This window comes from Muntiacus reevesi, chromosome 1 (genome assembly GCF_963930625.1).
Source record: "Muntiacus reevesi chromosome 1, mMunRee1.1, whole genome shotgun sequence".
NCBI classification, from domain to species: Eukaryota; Metazoa; Chordata; class Mammalia; order Artiodactyla; family Cervidae; genus Muntiacus; species Muntiacus reevesi.
The window spans coordinates 133,200,413-133,219,387 of NC_089249.1; the positions used below are offsets into that span (position 1 = coordinate 133,200,413).

The 18,975-nt window shown below is 35.7% G+C and overlaps 1 protein-coding gene across 1 annotated transcript in view; it reads left to right on the forward strand.

The window, feature by feature from the left end:
- The window catches only part of NEGR1 (neuronal growth regulator 1), a 965,094-nt gene that overhangs the window by 556,798 nt on the left and 389,321 nt on the right, over window positions 1-18,975 (forward strand). The window contains exon 3 of the mRNA XM_065928428.1: window positions 10,482-10,607. Coding sequence (XP_065784500.1) covers window positions 10,482-10,607 — 126 coding nt within the window. The remainder of the gene's footprint in view (window positions 1-10,481; window positions 10,608-18,975) is intronic.

The window sequence follows — 18,975 nt, forward strand, 5'->3', positions numbered from 1 at the left end:
TATTGAATTATAAGAGAATGCACTTAGGCCACTGTGACTAATGATCTAGGGGCCAGCAACATAGCGAATTACCTTTTAACCCAATTTTAGAGAGAATCTGTGCGTATAACCATAGGACTGCACTGAGATATCTTGGCATATAATTACACAACATTTGGTTCTTACATTATAAGCACAAATAAAACATTCTCTTTGAGAAAAGCAGATGAAGAAACATGATGATTTAAAAGTATATAATTTGGGGAGGAGTAAAATATCAAAGTGAATCATGATTTTATTATTTAAATTTCTGAATAAGATCTGTTCTCAGAATATTTCCTAAGGCAAAACGCTAGTCATTCTGGAGATGTCATCATAGTTATTCCATGACAGGTGAGCAACCACACATTAGTGTGATAATGCACAGCTTTTATGAGAAATCAAGCAATGTAATGTGAAAATGAGTTTTTCAAGTCAAATGAACAGTCTAGAGGCTTGCCAGAATGCAAGGTATTGATAGCAAATTGTGACTCTATGACTGCATTGAGACTATAAAAGGCTTGCAGTGGATGGTGAGGATTTTGTACACACATAAACCTGCAGGCACTGTTTATTGTCATAGACCATGTAGATTTCTACATTATAATTTTCCAGTACGTGATGACCAAGTGTCTTCAGTAAGTTGCAAAGTTTCCTAAATCCCAGAATGGTGTCATTTGAGTTCATGTTAAGGTAAGTCCACACTTATTTTGATGAATGTGTGGTACAAAATAATAATAGAATAGTTCATATAAAAGTCTGGCAAACCTGCACTTCCATTTCTAAAAGAAAATTTTGAGCAGTATCTGCCTTCTTTAGAGTGGTGCTTTCTGGTGTGCACATGCACTTTTTTTTTTAACCTACCAAAAGGCAAAATTTTAGATGTTTCAATCTAGTAGATTGAAATGGTGTTTTTCTTTCTCATTCTTATTTTTTTCCACATTCTTTTAAATAAGTGTGGACTACCTCTAATGTGGTGCTAGTGGTAAAGAACTCACCTACCAATACAAGAAACAGAAGAGGCATGGTTTGGAGAGGGAACTGGTAGCCCTCTCCAGTATTCTTGCCTGGAGGATCCCATGGGCAGGGGAGACTGATGGGCTACAGTCCATGGGGTCGCTAGAGTCAGACAAACCGAAGTGACGGAGCATGCACCTTTATAATTAGGAAAATACGTATTATGTACAAACAACAGAGAAACCAAAGTACTTCAGAGAAGCCGTGTTTTTTTTTGGTTTGTTTTTTTTCTGATTGTACCAACAAGACACATCTTTTCTGCAAATGCAGGAAATAGCATAACAGGCTTTAGATATAAAAATCTACTAAAACACAATTATGGAAACCTGAGCCTCACAAAAAGAACTCATATTGAACTGGAATGGATTTACCTCGTGAAATCCAGAGCCAGGTGTTTCAATATAACTCTATGAGTCCAAGGATAGACATTGGACTCTCTGGCGTTTCAAAAAATGCTAAAGCAAGCTTTTCACTATGGGAAATATTTGCAAAGAAGACAGCTGGGTTCTAGCATGACACAGCTGGGCTGTTTCCGCTGGTTTATGTAGAGAATAGTTCACTGCCAAAGACGAGGCAAGAAAAGTTCACCCGGGCCATTCCAGAGGGCGTTTGCTGGCACATTTTTAAACAGAGCAAGAAAGCTGGCCACCAGGTTTATGCGAATAGCGACTACACAGGAGGGAGGTACCTGCTTTCCTTAAGAGAAATTCCTGGAACAGAAATCATTGGCTCACTGGGTTGGATTCTTTAAAGTTCTTAAAGTATACTGCCAAATTGTTTCCAGGAAAAAAAACTCATTATTAATTCTTAATAAAATGTCATCATCACTGAAGATTTTAAAGATATACAGTTGGTTTCTTAAGAAATCTTCCTCAGGAATGGCTACCTACATTTGCGTGCTGTAGGCTTTTCAGTTGTGATATTCTTCTTACGTATTTTGCAACTATTTTCTGCTGGGGAGAAGAGTGAGTTACAGAGGCATTGTAGATTCCCTGTGATATACAGCTCTGCAGTGAGTGTGCTCCAGCCTTCCTGCTGCTGCTGCCTGAGGGAGCAGCTGTTATTATGGTCCTGATTTTAAGTAATATTTTGTATCTTTGAACCATCCCAGTAAGTGAAGCTGAAGCTAGCCTGAGGTACAGCAGGGATTTGAACTCTGGTGTATAAACACTCTTGTGTAGAGGCCAGCTCTTGATCCTCTAGCCAAAATGAAGCAAAAATAAAATCTTTATGTCTAAAATATTAAAAATCTTGTATAACAATGTTATCTTTCTACTTTAAAAATGTTTATTCAGCAGGTGAGGTACTTGCCTTCAACTGAAAGATCTGAAATCTTTAAATATTAAGCTAACAAAACCTACCCTTTCTAAACCAGTGACCTTTCTTTATTCTTTTATCACATTTAATTATCACGTAGGCTAAGCTGTCTTAATATAACATATGCGCATATATGTGTATTTACATACATGTATGTATATATAATCTATAATATATAAATATATTATTATAATGATTATCATAATTATGATTATATTTAACAATTATTTGATAATTATCATATTATTGATATATATTATCTACACATATTTTATATATATATACATATTAAATATATATACATATATAGAGAGAGATTTGCCACTGAAAATCTACCTAGCAAACACCGATGGCTTTCCTCAACAAGAAAATCTGTCTTAAAATTTAGAGATTACTTACTTATAACCCGCATATTAGGTAGTCAAGCACAGATGGAGTGAAAGGAAAGAGAGAAGGAAGACATTTCCACTTTGATGTTTTCCATAATTCCATATCCCGTAGGGTTTATCATTTTCAGATGATCACTTTCTTCTTTTTATTGTTGATTATCTTGATCCCTGTGACATGAACCAATAACACAGTGGGGGAAAAGTTACTCACAGCACCTTCTCATCTGAGTGCAAGCTATTAAAGCATCATCTCTTCTTATCGAGATAAGTTGTTGGTATCTTGTAAATCAGTTGCCAAATCTGTAAAGTTTGAAGCTCACTCCAAACCATCAGCCTAGGATCGTGTGAGGTGTGCCCTCCCCTCTCCAGGATTCTAAAAATCTTACCAGAGCATCCTGAAACATAGGATACCACTGTTTTTAACCATCAAATGTTATCTGTTTTCACTCAAATGTCATCTGTTTTGTAAAGCCTTTCTTAAGATCAGTATCCCCTCCAATTCTGACTCCACAAGCAGAGTTTGATTTACTACTCTTGTTTCTCAAACACCTTGCTGTATAGAATCTACATTATATGGTTTATTACTCTATATTATAATTAATAGTGTTAGATCTTTCTAACTCTTTAGACATGGACTCCCTAAGATTAATCTCCCTAAGTCAAAGTGGTTCTTGATGAATACTTGTTGAATGAATGTATGAGTGGATTAAAATAGGTCACTTGCCTGTTCTAAAATTTTATGTAGCTCATCCCCTGAAGGACATGGTAGATTGGGAAAATTTTATACATAGGTTTGATAAAAAAGGAGAAACACTAAGTTAAGTAACATGGTTCAGTTTGAACTGCAGTCTGAAAGACTCATTTTATTTTTATTTTTCAAACATGTTCTTTGCCCCCCAAAGAAGTTCTGGCATATTCCATCAGTGGGTAAATCACAAATCTGGCAAGTTTGCATTTACAAGTCACACGTAGCTATTATTGTCCTCCTATCAGTGATGGGATGAGAGGAGAAACCATAGAAATCTCGGAAATGTCACAAACTATAAAAAGTCAGTTTGTAGTCTATGAACTGGAGAAAACAATATTGCTAGTTAGATGCAGGCCAGGAAACCATCAGGCACCCACCAGCAAGCCAATTTAGGGGGAAAAAAATCATGAAACAATTTCTTCTCTCAGTTTGAGAACAGCACCTTTTACAGGAGGTTTGTTATGTAACGAAGATCTGCTTTCACTTTCTGGGGGCTGGCCAAGACTGAAAAGGGAAGTGCCAGCCTAGGGAAAGAAAGACTGTTCTTTTGATATTGCCAGCCATTACCAGATATGGGAGTGCAGAAAAGCCAATTCTCCGAAGATTTATAGTTATGTCTAGCTTGTTGACTCAAGCAGTTTGGAAAATCTTCAGAGATATAGTTTATTCGAACTAACAGAGACTCCAAGCCTATGGAGAGGTGAAAAAAACAGAAATAATATGTACACAGCTTCAAGTCAAATACTTTTGACCTTAAATTTACATAGCTTCTCAAGTGGGAAAAAAAATGCACTAAACAAAATACATACTCCTGCTTAAGATGTGGCAGTTCATTCTGTTGAAAATAAATTGATGATTATTGTTCAATTATTTTTCTTGGCTTGCATGGCAAAGCCTCTAGTAGGCAATACAGTAGGGAACTACCATGCTTTTAGATAAGTTAAAAGAAGTATTGAATCCCCAATCTCAGAGAATCCTTGAAAAAAGTCACATAGGACCCTTGGCACTATAATTACATTTTCACTATATTCTCAGAATATATATTATATCATACTTGCAATGGTATGAAATTATATGGGAAAGCATCATTATGAAGCCAAAGAAATATTAGTTTAGCATATAAAAACAACAAAACAAATATTGTTGAGTATCCCGTATGTGTCAGGCTTTTTTCTAGATGTTTGTAATAGGCTGTTGAATAAAGTAAACAAAGTCCCAAGGTCTTTACTTATGTTCTGTGAAGAGAAGACAAGTAATAAATAAAGAAATAAATACCAATAATAAACTTCAAAGAATAAAGAAGAAACTATAAGAGGAGGGGGAGTGAGAAGGAGCAGTATTTTTTGAGTGCAAATGTTTATTTCAACAAGCACATACCCAGAAAAATCTATCTTCCTTTAAGATGAATACTTTGACCATTTGGAAAATAGGTCTAGTGATTGTATGAATAATTTGATTAGATGTATAGCGTTTTAGTAATGAGCCTATAGCTTCAGAGATTGAATGGGAAGACACTTAGTCCACCTGCTTATAAATCACTGCTTTGCTTTGTACACCCTGACTTTGGAAGCATGTGATTTTTGTGCCCAGACTGTTGCTATGATAAGTACTCAACTGATGTTTTTCCACAATCTTTCAGTGTTTGTGGGGCAGATTAAATACACACTTCATTCACCATTTGGCCCTGGTAGCCTAAAGAAGCTCTCCTAATGGATTTGTATGTACTGTGGTCTTTCATGGACTCTTGCAACTAAAGAACTTGATGAAGCATTTAATTGATTCTAGTGAGTTAGTGCAACTGTCTAGATCCAAATAACCCTTGTCTTGCATTTATTTAAAGTTACGATAGCCATCAGGCTTCCCAGGTGGTGCTAGTGGAAAAGAACCCACCTGCCAATGTAGGAGACATAAGAGATATGGGTTCTATCCCTGATCAGAAAGATCCCCTGGAGGAGGGCATGGCAACCCACTCCAGTATTCTTGCCTGGAGAATCCCATGGACAGAGAAGCCTGGTGGGCTACAGCCCATGGGGTCACAGAGAGTCAGCCGTGACTGAAGGACTTAGCACACATATATGCAAGACCACCACCAAATACGTCCTCTAGGGACTTTCACTGTTATGTGTGACACAACCTCACATCTCATGCAGCTTACTGTAGATGGGAACTCTGTTTATTATTTCTGGAAATCATCTGCATGGACTTTAAAAAAATATTTCCCACCAGCTTCCATCCTGTTAGGAAGCAGGCTGGAGCGGATGGACGTCGCTAGGCTCCTCCATTCTGACTTCCTCACACCAGGGTCCTGGCCACAGTCCCTGCACAGATTTTCATAAAATAAAACAGTGTGCTCATATGATTCCTGTGATGTACAGATTTGTCACCTTTATTTTGACTTCTCAAAATTTTAATGACCATGTTCCAGACTACAAGATGAGCTGCTGGAAGAAATGTAAGTTAAATCTGTGAAGGCTGCTCATTAAACAAACAAAAACCTTGTTTTTTTTTTTTTTTGTTTATACAGTTTAGAAATTATGTACAAGTTTAAAGAAGTTTTAAAAAGCAACCAGGAGGACACTCAAAAACTCAATTGCCTCTCATAGTTCAAATAGTAGGGAATAATCCCATGTGGCTTGGTTGTGCGGAAATCATTAGCATTTGGTTTAGGTATGTATTCTAAGATTTTCCTTACTAATAATACTCTATACCCTGTCTAAGGACACTGATAGATGGTTCCAAATGGAGAAGGCAGTGGGACAAGTCATATAGCATAATTTTTGATGAAAGTGAAACCAGTAAGAGATTTGAATTATTGTAATGAATCAAATAGGGCTTCCCTGGTGGCTCAGATGGTAAAGAATCCCCCTCAATGCAGGATACCCAGGTTCTATCTCTGGGTCAGGAAGATCCCCTGGAGAAGAGAATGGCTAACCACTCCTTATTCTTGCCTGGAAAATTCCATGGACAGAGGAGCCTGGTGGCTACAGTCCATGGAGTTGCAAGGAGTCAGACACAACTGAGCGACTAGCACTTAACGGATTTAAATCTATAAATGCATCTAAATATATTTAGATCATCCTCTCCCACCATGGCATCAACTGAATAGAAGTTGAGAACAGGGCAGTAAACAGTAGTTGAAATTGAACCCAGTGAATGATTAATTAAAGGCAGAGTAGGTTATTAATTCAAAGGTATAATAGTGATTCCTTTAAATGTATAGCAATTTTAAGGTTATAATCATAATTTCCTGAAAGTTAAACAAGTGTATATTTAAATGGAAAGCTTACTCCTTTATTGCTCTGGTTCAGATCATAAGTATTTAACTATTAATAATTCTACAGCAACCTGAAATACTCATTAAAATGTAGTTATTTAGTGACTTAAAATTATTAAACTGATTGAACATGCCTTTTTTAAACAATTGATTTTTAAGTTACATTTATAAATAAAAATGTTGAAAGATTTTGAGATATGTCATATAGAAAAGAAGTAGATGTCTAGAATAGTCATTTTAACTCATTATACTTTTTTCTATGCTATTGGACACACAAGACATAATGCTTTGTCACTTAGAAAGTTCAGTGGAGTTCTTCCTAGATGTGCACTTGTGCCATTTATACAAAAACTGTTATCCGAACCCAGATGGCCTTACGACGTCTGAAACATTACCATTCTTCTCTGTTCCTGCCACCCAGAGTAGAAACATCACCTTTCTCTTCCTTTATATCTTATCCCAATGGTCCCTAGATTCATCCCAAACCCTTCCTCAGTAACACATCTTATTTTGGAGGCAGAACTAACCAATATCTCTATTTCTTTGTCTTATGTTGAGGTTATTAATAGTTCTTTTTTATTATTAATAACACCACAATGAATAACTTTGTGCGTAAACTATCCTTCATGGTTTGCTTTAAAAGAAATGTACACAAAATTAATCTCTGATGATTTTGAACCCTGAAGGCATACCTGTTTAGACATGTGTTCCTCATGTAAAATGAGAAAGAAAAACGTGGTAAATATTTGTCTTCTCTTGATTTCTTATCTATCTGCCTCCCTATTTAAATGTTAAGTTTCTTGAGGTGAAGGATTATGTTAGGAAATTTTTACATTTCCTGTGAGTCCAGAATTATTCCCTCCCTAATTCTCAGTAAAAGTTTGAAGTCTTGAACTGAATACGCAACGACTGAATGTTCAGCAAAGGAACACCTGCTTTTGCCTCCACAAGCTACAGTGCATGTGAGGATTTTCATTGGCTCTCTCTACACACAACATCTGTTGCCAACAGGTGATGCATTTTGGGAAAAGACCCTTGCCAGAGGGATTTTCTCTTACTAGCATCCTCTTTCCAGATGTTTCTTTACCATAGCATATCCTGAATTATGAGGCCCCAGGAGGTGGTTGCAATCACTGGACTGACATGTCGCACCTGGAATTCAATAGTATTCACCCACCACAGAATTTCCCATAGTTAAATGCTAAATCTAAGTTTATTGCTAAGGGATTTATTTGGCTGTTTTTCTGTGAAGTCAAATACTGTGCTTAATATTAGTTTACCACTACTTATGTTTACCACTTTAAGTACATGTGTAAAAATGAAAATAAACTATTTTAAGATCAGATAAAATTTGAGAAAATCATTTAATTTAGAGTCTAGAATGCATGTCTTATGGCACTCCATAACTTCTCTTAAATATTTATACCTCTGTCCAAAGTTGAATTAGTTTTATGTTTGAAATAAATAAACTAGTCAGACTAAACTGATACCACTGTGCTACATACATAAAGAAGGAAAGTATCACATAACTTTTTCTTTGTTTAATAGTAGACATTGGTATATGTGTATTTACATATACATATATATATATATATACATACATACACACACATGTATGTGTATATATCCATGTATATCATAGTTTACTATATTAAATCAATACCTACATTCATCTATCCAAAGGATATTTTTTGTTTCATGCTATAATTTTATTAAATCTTCAGTTCACCAGTAAATCTTACACATTTTTCTTTACTTTCTTCCTAAGGTATTTTAATATCTTTATTTCTGTTCTGTTTCAGCTAAGCTAAAAAGAGTCTTCTGTTTGGAATCATTTTTAGTTTTTGCTTATTTGCTTGAGACGAGCTCACTGAAGAATTTAATCATATTATGTTTTAAATACCAATTAAAGTATGTCATTTAGAAACAGTTACAACAGTATATCAACCTTTTCCTCAATCATATCACCAGTTACATATAGTCAAATACATTGTGTTTGTAATCAAATCCTCCCAGATTTTCTTGTAGCAGAGTTTGGGTTCCATTAAAAAATCAAAGATGATATTCAAAGTATAAGCAATTTAATTCATCCCTATGATAGATTATAGATACCGGTTTTCAAAATAGCTATGAAAACACATCTCTTGCCAAAAGACACCCTAAGAATGGAACAATGAGAAAATATCCACTACAAAAGTATGTTTTTATAATAGTGATCAATATATTGAATTGCCATTTATTTAGCTTTGACCTGAAGCGTCAACATACTATAATTTTTATGTAGAAACCAAAACTGGTACAGGGCACTCATGTATACCATCAGAGTGGTAAAGTTCGGAGAGAAATTTTAAGGCATGGGAAAGAGCAGTAGTGAAATTAAGTTCAAACACCAAATATGTATTTTAAAGCTTATAATAATAATATCTAACAACAATTCTAGGAACTTTTCTAAACCCTTTAACATATGTTAACTTATTAATTCTCACAGCAGCTCCATGGGGTTTGTACTAATATAACCTCCAGCTCTCAGATGAAAAACTCAGGCTGAGATAAGACAGCTAGTCTGCAGAGGACATTCCATACTGTTTAAGGATTAAATGCGATCATTTGCTGTTTGAGAGGATACCGACACTCCGGAGGTTAATTTAGGTGTTTTTCTATCCCACGCTCCCGAAGGTTATCCTGAGTCACTACTGTGTCACCTTCTCTGATATAAAAGTTTCCATAGCTTGATACCTCAGGGAAAGAAAACGCATCACAGTAGGTCACTCTCATAGACCTACAGAGCAACAGGTCATAACAAGTGTTCCAAGAAATTTCAACATAAAGAGACCTGTTTCAACCAATTCCATTCATTGCTGACGAGAAAATACATATTGGACATATCTTTCACAGCCCTTAGAATTCGTGTTCCTTAGAACATAAATGATCAGAAAATCCAGTCCTGCTCTTTGGCAGATGAGAAAATTGAGAACCCAATTGCCTTCATGAACTTGAAAACATATATCCTAATTCTATGTTTTACCTCACTTAGTTCATAAATCAGCATATAGGCATAACTGTCCTGCTATTTTAAATCTTCTAGATTTCCATTTTTCTCTATTCATTTCAACTGAAAACCATCATTTGAGCCTTTTGAGCTCAAATGTAGATGGAACAGACAGATAACTATATTCTAGTTTACTTAGTACAAAGTATTCACAATAACATTTAAACAACATGTAAATTTCCATTATTATATAGTTGGAAGTATGTAGATGGAACAGACAGATGACTATATTCTAGTTTACTTAGTACAAAGTATTCACAGTAACATTTAAACAACATATAAATTTTCATTATTATGTAGTTGGAAGAATGTAGATGGAACAGACAGATGACTATATTCTAGTTTACTTAGTACAAAGTATTCACAATAACGTTTAAACAACATATAAACTTTCATTATTAAATATTTAATTTATCCTAATATATTTCATAGTTAAATACTAGAGAAATTTAAAACCAATCAAAAAGCGAAAAAAAAAAAAAAAAAAGCACCTCTGGGATAGTCTTGAAGATCTAGAGAATCTTCTGATTAGGTGATGATCCTGAGCCATAAGTTCATTTCACCACCGCAGTTTGCTTGCATAACATGCAGCTAATCATATGTAGTTCAAGAGACTGATATATATACATACATATTTTCTTCTGACCACTGCATATTTTGCCATTTCAGTTCCTCCGAAGATTTATGACATCTCAAGCGATATGACCATCAATGAAGGAACCAACGTCACCCTTACTTGTTTGGCCACTGGGAAGCCAGAGCCTTCCATTTCTTGGCGGCACATCTCTCCATCAGGTAAAACAGAACTGTATCAGTGTTGTTCCTGTTGTTCATATCATTCTGCAAACTCACTTGTTCGAAACTTAAGCGACCACTAATTTTTCATATCTTTTTCACGAAGTAGACAGGAGGCAGATTTTTATACTTATTGTTTATACCCAAATGTCTGTAGTTCACAGAAGTTAAATGAACATTTTCTGTCACAGTCCAGAGTAGAACCTAGGTCTCTCGATGCCTAGGCAAGGTTACTTTCACGGTAGTATACTGGATAATCACACATCAATAGACAAAAGGCTCAAATGGAAAATGTCACAAGAGAAATATCTTCATTTAAATGTGTAAGGCTTTTATTCAATCGGCATTCACATGTTAATAGGCCAGTGTGAACTGCTGAAGTAATCAGGGGAGAATGAAATTATACAAATTATGAGGTTGCTGAGTCTAATTTCAAACTGTAGTTCAGAATCAAGGATTTGGCAGTTAACAATAAATTTTGACTGATGAGGAATCTAAAAACCTAAGAGTTAAGTAACTTGTAAAAGATCGCATAGCTAGGTGAGATTAAGGGATATAACATGTTTATTAGTGTCTTGTGCTTTTGATACAAGGCACATTCTCCTAAAGAGATCGTCAATTTTAGGAAGCTGGGGATAAACATCATCAAAACAAGTCTATTTTCACAGAACAACTCTAAACAAGTCATCTGTTTGTATAAAATCTAAATATTTGAATAATATAGCTTTAAATGTACCATGGAAGTAAGAGTGGTACTTTTCGTGAATAGGACCCCACCACATTTCATATAGACAAAATCTGATTTTTATTTGTTTTGTTTTTGGGGTAGAAATAACTTGAACAAGGCTAGTATGAAGAAATCTCTTTTAAAGGAATCAGAAAGACATATTTTATAGAGATGTAGAAAAAGTACAATTAGAACATCTCTTCTATCTGCTTATGCTTTCTTTAATTTCACTTATCCTTAAGTGTCTTTCAATTCCCTCATTTAGGCAGTAGGTCTAATGAGACTTCCTCAAATCATACATTTAGTATTACTATTAATGTGAGAAAAAATCAATATAACAGCAATATATGCTTATATAATATGCATTACGGCCCCTGTAATATTTCTGAAGCATGAGTGTGCTCTTGACTGCCAACGTTTTCCTCTCTAGAGTGGCTAAGAATCATAGAACTGATATATGAGCCCTGAATTAGTGGAAGGACTCTCCACGGAGTGTGAGACAATCCCAGGACTAGCAATTAGAATACATGTGCTCCAATCTCACCTTCCTTATTCATCAATTCAGCAAATCCTAGTGCAAATCTCTTAGCCTCAGTTAGCTGATTTCCGACTTTCCAAAAATTGAATGATCAAAATCTCTGGCTATTGTGAGACTCAAAAAAGATAATACTTATAAATATGCTTTAAAAAGTATAAGGTGATATGCAAATGTAAGGCTGATTCTTAATCATCTTCCCGGATTTAAATCTGATATGAAAATATAATTTTTCTAAGAATGAAGCACATAATCTCCACATTCATACAATTTAAGATTAATATTTTGAATTTAACTCTTCTTCTTTGTGGTACTTGTTATTATGCATATTCTTTTTGTAAGTGCTTGGATATATTTTAGTTTAATTAAATACCATGAATGTTGGTTAGTGAAGTTATTAGAATAATGATAATGGATAACATTTTGAAGCCGAAAGAAAACAGATTGGGTTATAAGTTAAACTGTACATAGTTTTTCTGATCCTACCATACAGAGCAAATGAGTAAAATTAGCATAACTATTAACTGTTATTTAATGAATAGCTATACATAGTTGATATTTTTATAAATGCTTCCAATAATTGCAAACTGTAATTTATTAATAATCTAAATTCCAATGCTCAGCAACATGGTGTTTCTGCTTTAAGTAACATGTCATCATTCTATTACCTTTCTTCAATTTATATATTTATATTTGAAAGCAAAATTATAAACTTTATTAATCTATTTTTAATCTAAGGTAATCAATATTTTGCACATTCTCCTCTGTCCTTTTTCTGTATCACAAAAGAAAATGTGTCTCAAACAACCATCTCCATGTGAATAGTGTTTAGTGTTAAAAGTAGATATAGACAGATTTCCTGCCAATATGGAAAGCAATGACTAATTTTTGTACATATATGATTTGTTTATTCTACCAGTACTTTTAGTAATTCTTACCAATTCATCTATGGTCTATTCTGTTTTTAAAATCATTTTAAAAAATGACTGATCACTGGAAGGCAGCTCCACAGAGCTTCCTCCTTATCTGTGGAAAAGTTGGGTTGTGGATTCAACTATACCACAGACATTGCCTGAACAATTAAAGTTGCCATTCCACTTGTTAGTTCAAACAACTTAGTGTACTAGCCCCAAAATACCTTTCCTGAAAAGGTTCTGGACTTATGAGCTTCCTTAGAGTTACTTATAGTCAGGATTTCTTCCTTTCTATTTTTTTTTCTTTCTATATGTTGAAATTTATTTCAAATTCATATTTAAAATGTTTGGGATTAGCAGATGTAAGCTACTATATATAGGATGGATAAACAGTATCCTACTGTATAGCACAGGGAGCTATATTCAATATCCTATGATAAATCATAATGGAAAAGAATATGAAAAAGAATATATACATATATATGTATATATACATGTGCAACTAAATCACTTTGTTGTACAACAGAAATTCAGCACTATATTATAAATCAACTATACTTCACTAAAATTAAAAAAATACAGTAAGAAAAATAAAGTGTTAACAGAAATAACGCAAAGTCTACCCTCTGTCCTTTATTCAGTTTCATCCGTCATTTTCCCTCTTCCCGTCAACATTTTCTGTGTGTGGGGTATGCAGAAATACTTTTTTCATTGAATTATTTGAGAAGAGAACACCTTGCAAACATCAAGCCCTTTTCTCCCTATTTATATCAGTGTGCATTTCTGAAGAACATTTTATTGCATAACCATAGTGCAAATTTTAACTTTTGCACCTTGAATGTTGGCATTTTACTTTTATTTTATTACTCTCCACATTTCAGTTTTGTCAACTGATCAAATAGTGTCCTTTAGAGAATTCTTTTTCTTTTAGTACAGAATCCAAATGTTGTATTCAGTTATCATATCACTTTAGTCCTCTTTAGCCTGGGGACTAATTCCTTGGTCATTCTTGGTCTTCCTTGACATTTTTCTTTTCTTTTTTAAAAAAAAAAACAACAGAATATTTCTCATGCTGAGTTTGACCCCTGTTTCCTCATGACTAGAGTCTAGTTGTATCCACCTGGGATTAAACAAGTAAAGTTGTAACGTCTCAGGAATGATATCTGAAGGTACAGGATATCCAAGCCTGCTTCTGAAATTGAGGGATCTCTTTTTATAGTTCTTGAGTGCTCTCAAATGCTGTAATACCATGAAGCAAAACTCACTTAAAACTTCTAGAGAACATAGGCAAGTTTACACAAGGCACTTGATTTTGAATAGAAAGACAAAATAAAATTCTTAATCACACATCATTGAATTGATAAATCTAGATCCAGTGAGAAAAAAATAGAGAAACTTAAAAAGCCAAATTTTAAAATAATAGTTTATATATAACAAATACGGAAGCATTCTGAAAGCCTTTGTCAAATTCCCACTCACTCATTGCTGTTTATCTTAATCTCTGTTTCCCAGTTCTTTCCTATTCTTTGATACCTGGAATCTCCAGAGATATTCTTACTTTACCCTGGTGATGAGTATAATCTAGTAAAGATATCCTCTTAGCTCTGAAGCTGAAATTTGAGCTAAATGCTGGGCTGTGTATCTCAAACTTTTTCTTCTAATTTCTATATGACTAGTGCCTTTTGAAAGAATGATCTCATCCTAATTTTCCATAGGCGTTAAGAGTATTGTCTAACTCAAGACAAAGGCTGTTCCTTTGTTCTGTTATGTTTTTTCTCTCCTTTTGTATTTGTCAGGTCCTTGTTACAGAGCCCTTATAAAGGAAACCACAAACAAGTGGTCAGAGGTGTAAGAATAGAATCAGAAAGTCATGATTACAAGAAGACAAAAGAGGAAAAATTTCCTGGAGCAGTGAGTGGTGAACAGTATCAATCAGGTCAAATAAGATCAGATATTTGGGTTAGGTAGTTTGGTGATCATCCTACCAATTCAGTGACATAATGAGCCAGAAACTCAGTAATAGAAGAATAAAGAGCAAATAAGAAGTGAATAACTTAGCTGTGGAGGCAAGCTATTGATCCAATTAGTCAAGGTTAAAATTTTGTTTTACTACTTTTTTTATTTTGGCTAGCTTGTGGGATCTTCTGACCAGGGATTAAATCCTGGACCATAGCAGTGGAAGTACCAAGTCCCAGTCACTGGACTGCCAGGGAACTTCCCATATTACTTTTTCCTATTAGGAATATCTTTTGTCCCCCTATATAACTGTCAATCTTGCTCCTTCTTCAACTTTTAACTATTTCTAAGCAGCCCAGGAAAAATTGGGTGCTTCTTTCTCCATGGTCTCATGGTACCTTTTGCCACCACTCATGCAGGACTAATTCTCTGAATTGTAGCTTTTGGTTTTGTCTGTGGTCCTATAGGACAGAGACTCCTGTCCAGAAACAAGGTCAATTGGCCTTTTTATCCCATGGCTTGGCACAGAACCTGCTCAAAGTAAGAGCTCCGTAAGTACTGCAGAGGTAATAGATGCCACGCTCTTCTCTTGTTCCCATGTGACTTCTTAGAAGTAAAAATTAAAATTTGAAGAGATGACATGGTTGGGGCACAAGCAAGTATTTCCTGTCTGATATCTCCATTACCTTTATCCCCCTGATGTAAACCCATAAACATATCCCTAAATATGAATCAGCCCTTTATTTTCCTTATGCCTTCAATATGGCTGCACCTCTATGGTACTATGATTTATAAGAGATATGTATTTGACCTTCATGCCATTTCTGTCACTGAACTCCTAAAAATCTTGGAATTTCACATCAGAGGAGTAAGCTATAAAGGTGTTTTTATTATGCTAATGAGCTGATTTGGGGGCCACACCTTAGATTTGTTGTCAGGAGAATGAACTATGTGATTGAAGGGTTGGGATTTTCAGTCCCACTACACTGACTTTTGAGGTGGGAAGAGAGGCTGGAGGTTGAATCAATCCTCAATGGCCAATGATTTAATCAACCATGATGGTGCAATTATACCCTCATGTGTGTTAGTCATTCAGTCATGTCCAACTCTTTGCAACCCCATGGACTGTAGCCCACCAGGCTCCTCTGTCTATGGGGTTATCCAGGCAAGAATACTGGAGTGGATTGCCATTCCCTTCTCCAGAGGACCTTCCCAACCCAGGGGTCGAACCCAGGTCTCCTGCATTGCAGGTAGATAAAATGCAAAAGAACAAGAGTTTGGAGAGTTCCTAGATTTATGTACATGGGGAAATTCAGGAAGAGTGGTACATTCAGACAGCATGGAAGCTTCTCCCCTCATCCTTTCCTCATACTTTGCCCTATGTATCTGTTTCATCTGGATGTTTCTGAGTTATGTCCTTTTGTAATAAACCAGTAATCTAGTAAAAAAAAAAAAAAAAGAAAGAAAGAAAAAAATGTTTTTTGGAGAGTTGTGAGCTACTCTAGCAAATTAGTCAAACCCAAAGACAGAGTCTTTGAAACCTCTAATTTATAGCTTCCTGATCGAAAGCATGTTGCTGAATGAACTTGAGATAACTCACCTGCTATATAGCAAAGACAATTTGCTAACAACAGGTTGCAGTGAAGGAAAGGATAGCATTTATTGAAGCGCACCAAGCAAGGAGAATGAATAGACAGCTCATGCTCAAAAGCACCTGAAATCCTTGATGGTTTTCAGAGAAGGCTTTTTAAAGACAACATTTAAAAGTGAGTGAGGGCTGTAGGGAGCCTGATTTTCTTCTGATAGGTTGATGGTGAGGTAATGAAGTGGTGTTTCAGGACACTCAATCATCAATCTTCTGGTTCCAACCAGTCTGGAATCTGTGTGCTTATGGTCAGTATGTAATCACCATCCTCTTTCTGGGAAGGGTGTGAATTAGTTTCTGAGATATATATTGGATTGTTATATATATTCCTTGCTCAGTCAAGTTCAACTCTTTGCAACACCATGGACTATAGCCCACCAGGGTCCTCTGTCCATGGGATTTCCCAGGCAAGAATACTGGAGTGGGTAGCCATTCCCTTCTCCAGAGGATCTTTCTGACCCAGGAATTGAACCTGGATCTCTTGCATTGCAGCCAGGTTCTTTACCATCTAAACTACCAGGGAAACCCTGTCTTTGAGGAGAAACTAGGATTTTATTTTATCACCTATTGTTTCTTGACTACCTTTCCTAGGCTTTTGCATCCTCTCACTAACCTAATTAGTAACTGTATGAATTTGCTTTTTGGAACTCAGAAAAGACCTAGGAGACCAAAACCTTTTCCTCTAAATAAGAAATTGCATACACAGGGGGGCTTTATAGCAGTGAGGGCTCCACAGAGTCCTGTTCAGTTTCAAGCACAGGTGATAACCTGAAATTGCTACTGACATTTGTTGAGGGTCGGGGACAGGGCAGTCTTGTCTTCCTGAGTTCTTCATCTGTGAAATCCAATGCTCTTTCTGGGTAGAGTCAGAATTGAGTTGAAATGTAGGACATCCAGGTGGTATTGGATAATTGCTTAGTGGTGTTAAAAAAAGATGCACAAGGTGAGAATAGCCAGTTAAGATTTATTTGAGGCAAAATGAGGAGTTCAGCCTGGGAGACAACACCTCAGATAGCTCTGAGATACTTCTCTAAAGAGGTGGAAGGGGAAGGTCAGTATATAAGATTTTGGTGAAGGGAGAGTTCACTGCAATCAAGCACTTATCTTACAAAAGGTTTTGTGTTAGTCATGAGGAGCTGATGTCACTATGAAGGGATTTAGTGCTTTTCCAGATATGAGGAGCTACAAGGATTAGACTCAAAATCAGTTCCTACAAGTATCTGTTCCACCAATTTTTCTGGAGCACAAATGGCCTCATTTCTCTCCCCTGAACTCCCTTTGGGGTGTGTGTAAGGTCAACAGCTGCAACAGCACAGGATTCAATCCTCACAGGGGCAGATGGCAAATGCCCTTGGCAAGCCCCAATTTATAGTTGACAGAGGTATGGGAAACCCCTCATCAACATGTTTGAATTACATTCAAAACTTTAACTCCATTAATGTAAACAGCAGTGTCACCAAAGTTATTGTAGTTAATATGGTTCAACAGCAAAACAAGAATTACGTGCATTGCTGTTGTTGCTCACTTGCTAAGTTGTGTCCGACCATTGGCAACTCCATGTACTACAACATGCCAGGCTCCTCTGTCCTGCACTCTCTCCTGGAGTTTGCTCAAATTCATGTCCATTGAACTGGTGATGCTATCCAATCATCTCATCCTGTGCTGTCCAGTTTTCCTTTTACCTTCAATCTTTCCCAGCATCAGGGTCTTTTCCAATGAGTCAGCTGTTTGCATCAGGTGGCCAAAGTATTGGAGGTTCAGCATCAGTCCTTCCAATGAATAGGTTGGATTGTCAGGGTTGATTGCCTTTAGGATTCACTATAGTTCTTTCATTAAAGCCTCAAAACTGAACTGTGAGATGGGTATCGTTATCTTCATTGTGTGGATGAACATGGGACTCAGAGTATATAAATAAATTGCCCCAAATGAGTATGAGATGCTTTTTTCCCACTTTTTTATTTAGGAATAATTATAAGCTCTTGGGAAGTTGTGAAGTTAGTGCATTGGGTTTCCACCTATCCTTAACCCAGTTTCCCCCATTATTACATTGGATATAACTGTAGAATGACAGCAAAACTAAGAATGGATATTTATACAATGTGTGCATGTAGTTTTATCATATGAGTTAAGTTGATTTATGGAACCACCATCACAATCAACATACAGAACCGTTCCCTCACACAAAGATTTACTTTATGGTATCCTTTTAGAGTCAAGTCTACTCCTTTTATCATCCACTATCCCTAGCCCCAACTAATCCATTTTTCATCTTTTTAATTTTATCATTTATAGAAAGTTATGAAATGAAATAATTGTGTGTGACATTTCAAAACTGGCCTTTTCATCCTTGAGGTTTATTATTGGAGTTGTGGCATATACCTCAATAGCTTGTTTCTCTTTGTTGCTGAGTAGTGTTTTGTTATATGAATGTATCCAATCTGTTTAACCATAAATGTATTATAGAGTATTTTGGTTGTTTCATTTTTTTGGCTGTAAAAATCTTGCTATTATTCTGCTGTGAACAATATTGATTTTTTCTATTCTTTTATTTTCAGTCCACATATGTTATTACATTTTAAGTAAGCCTTTTG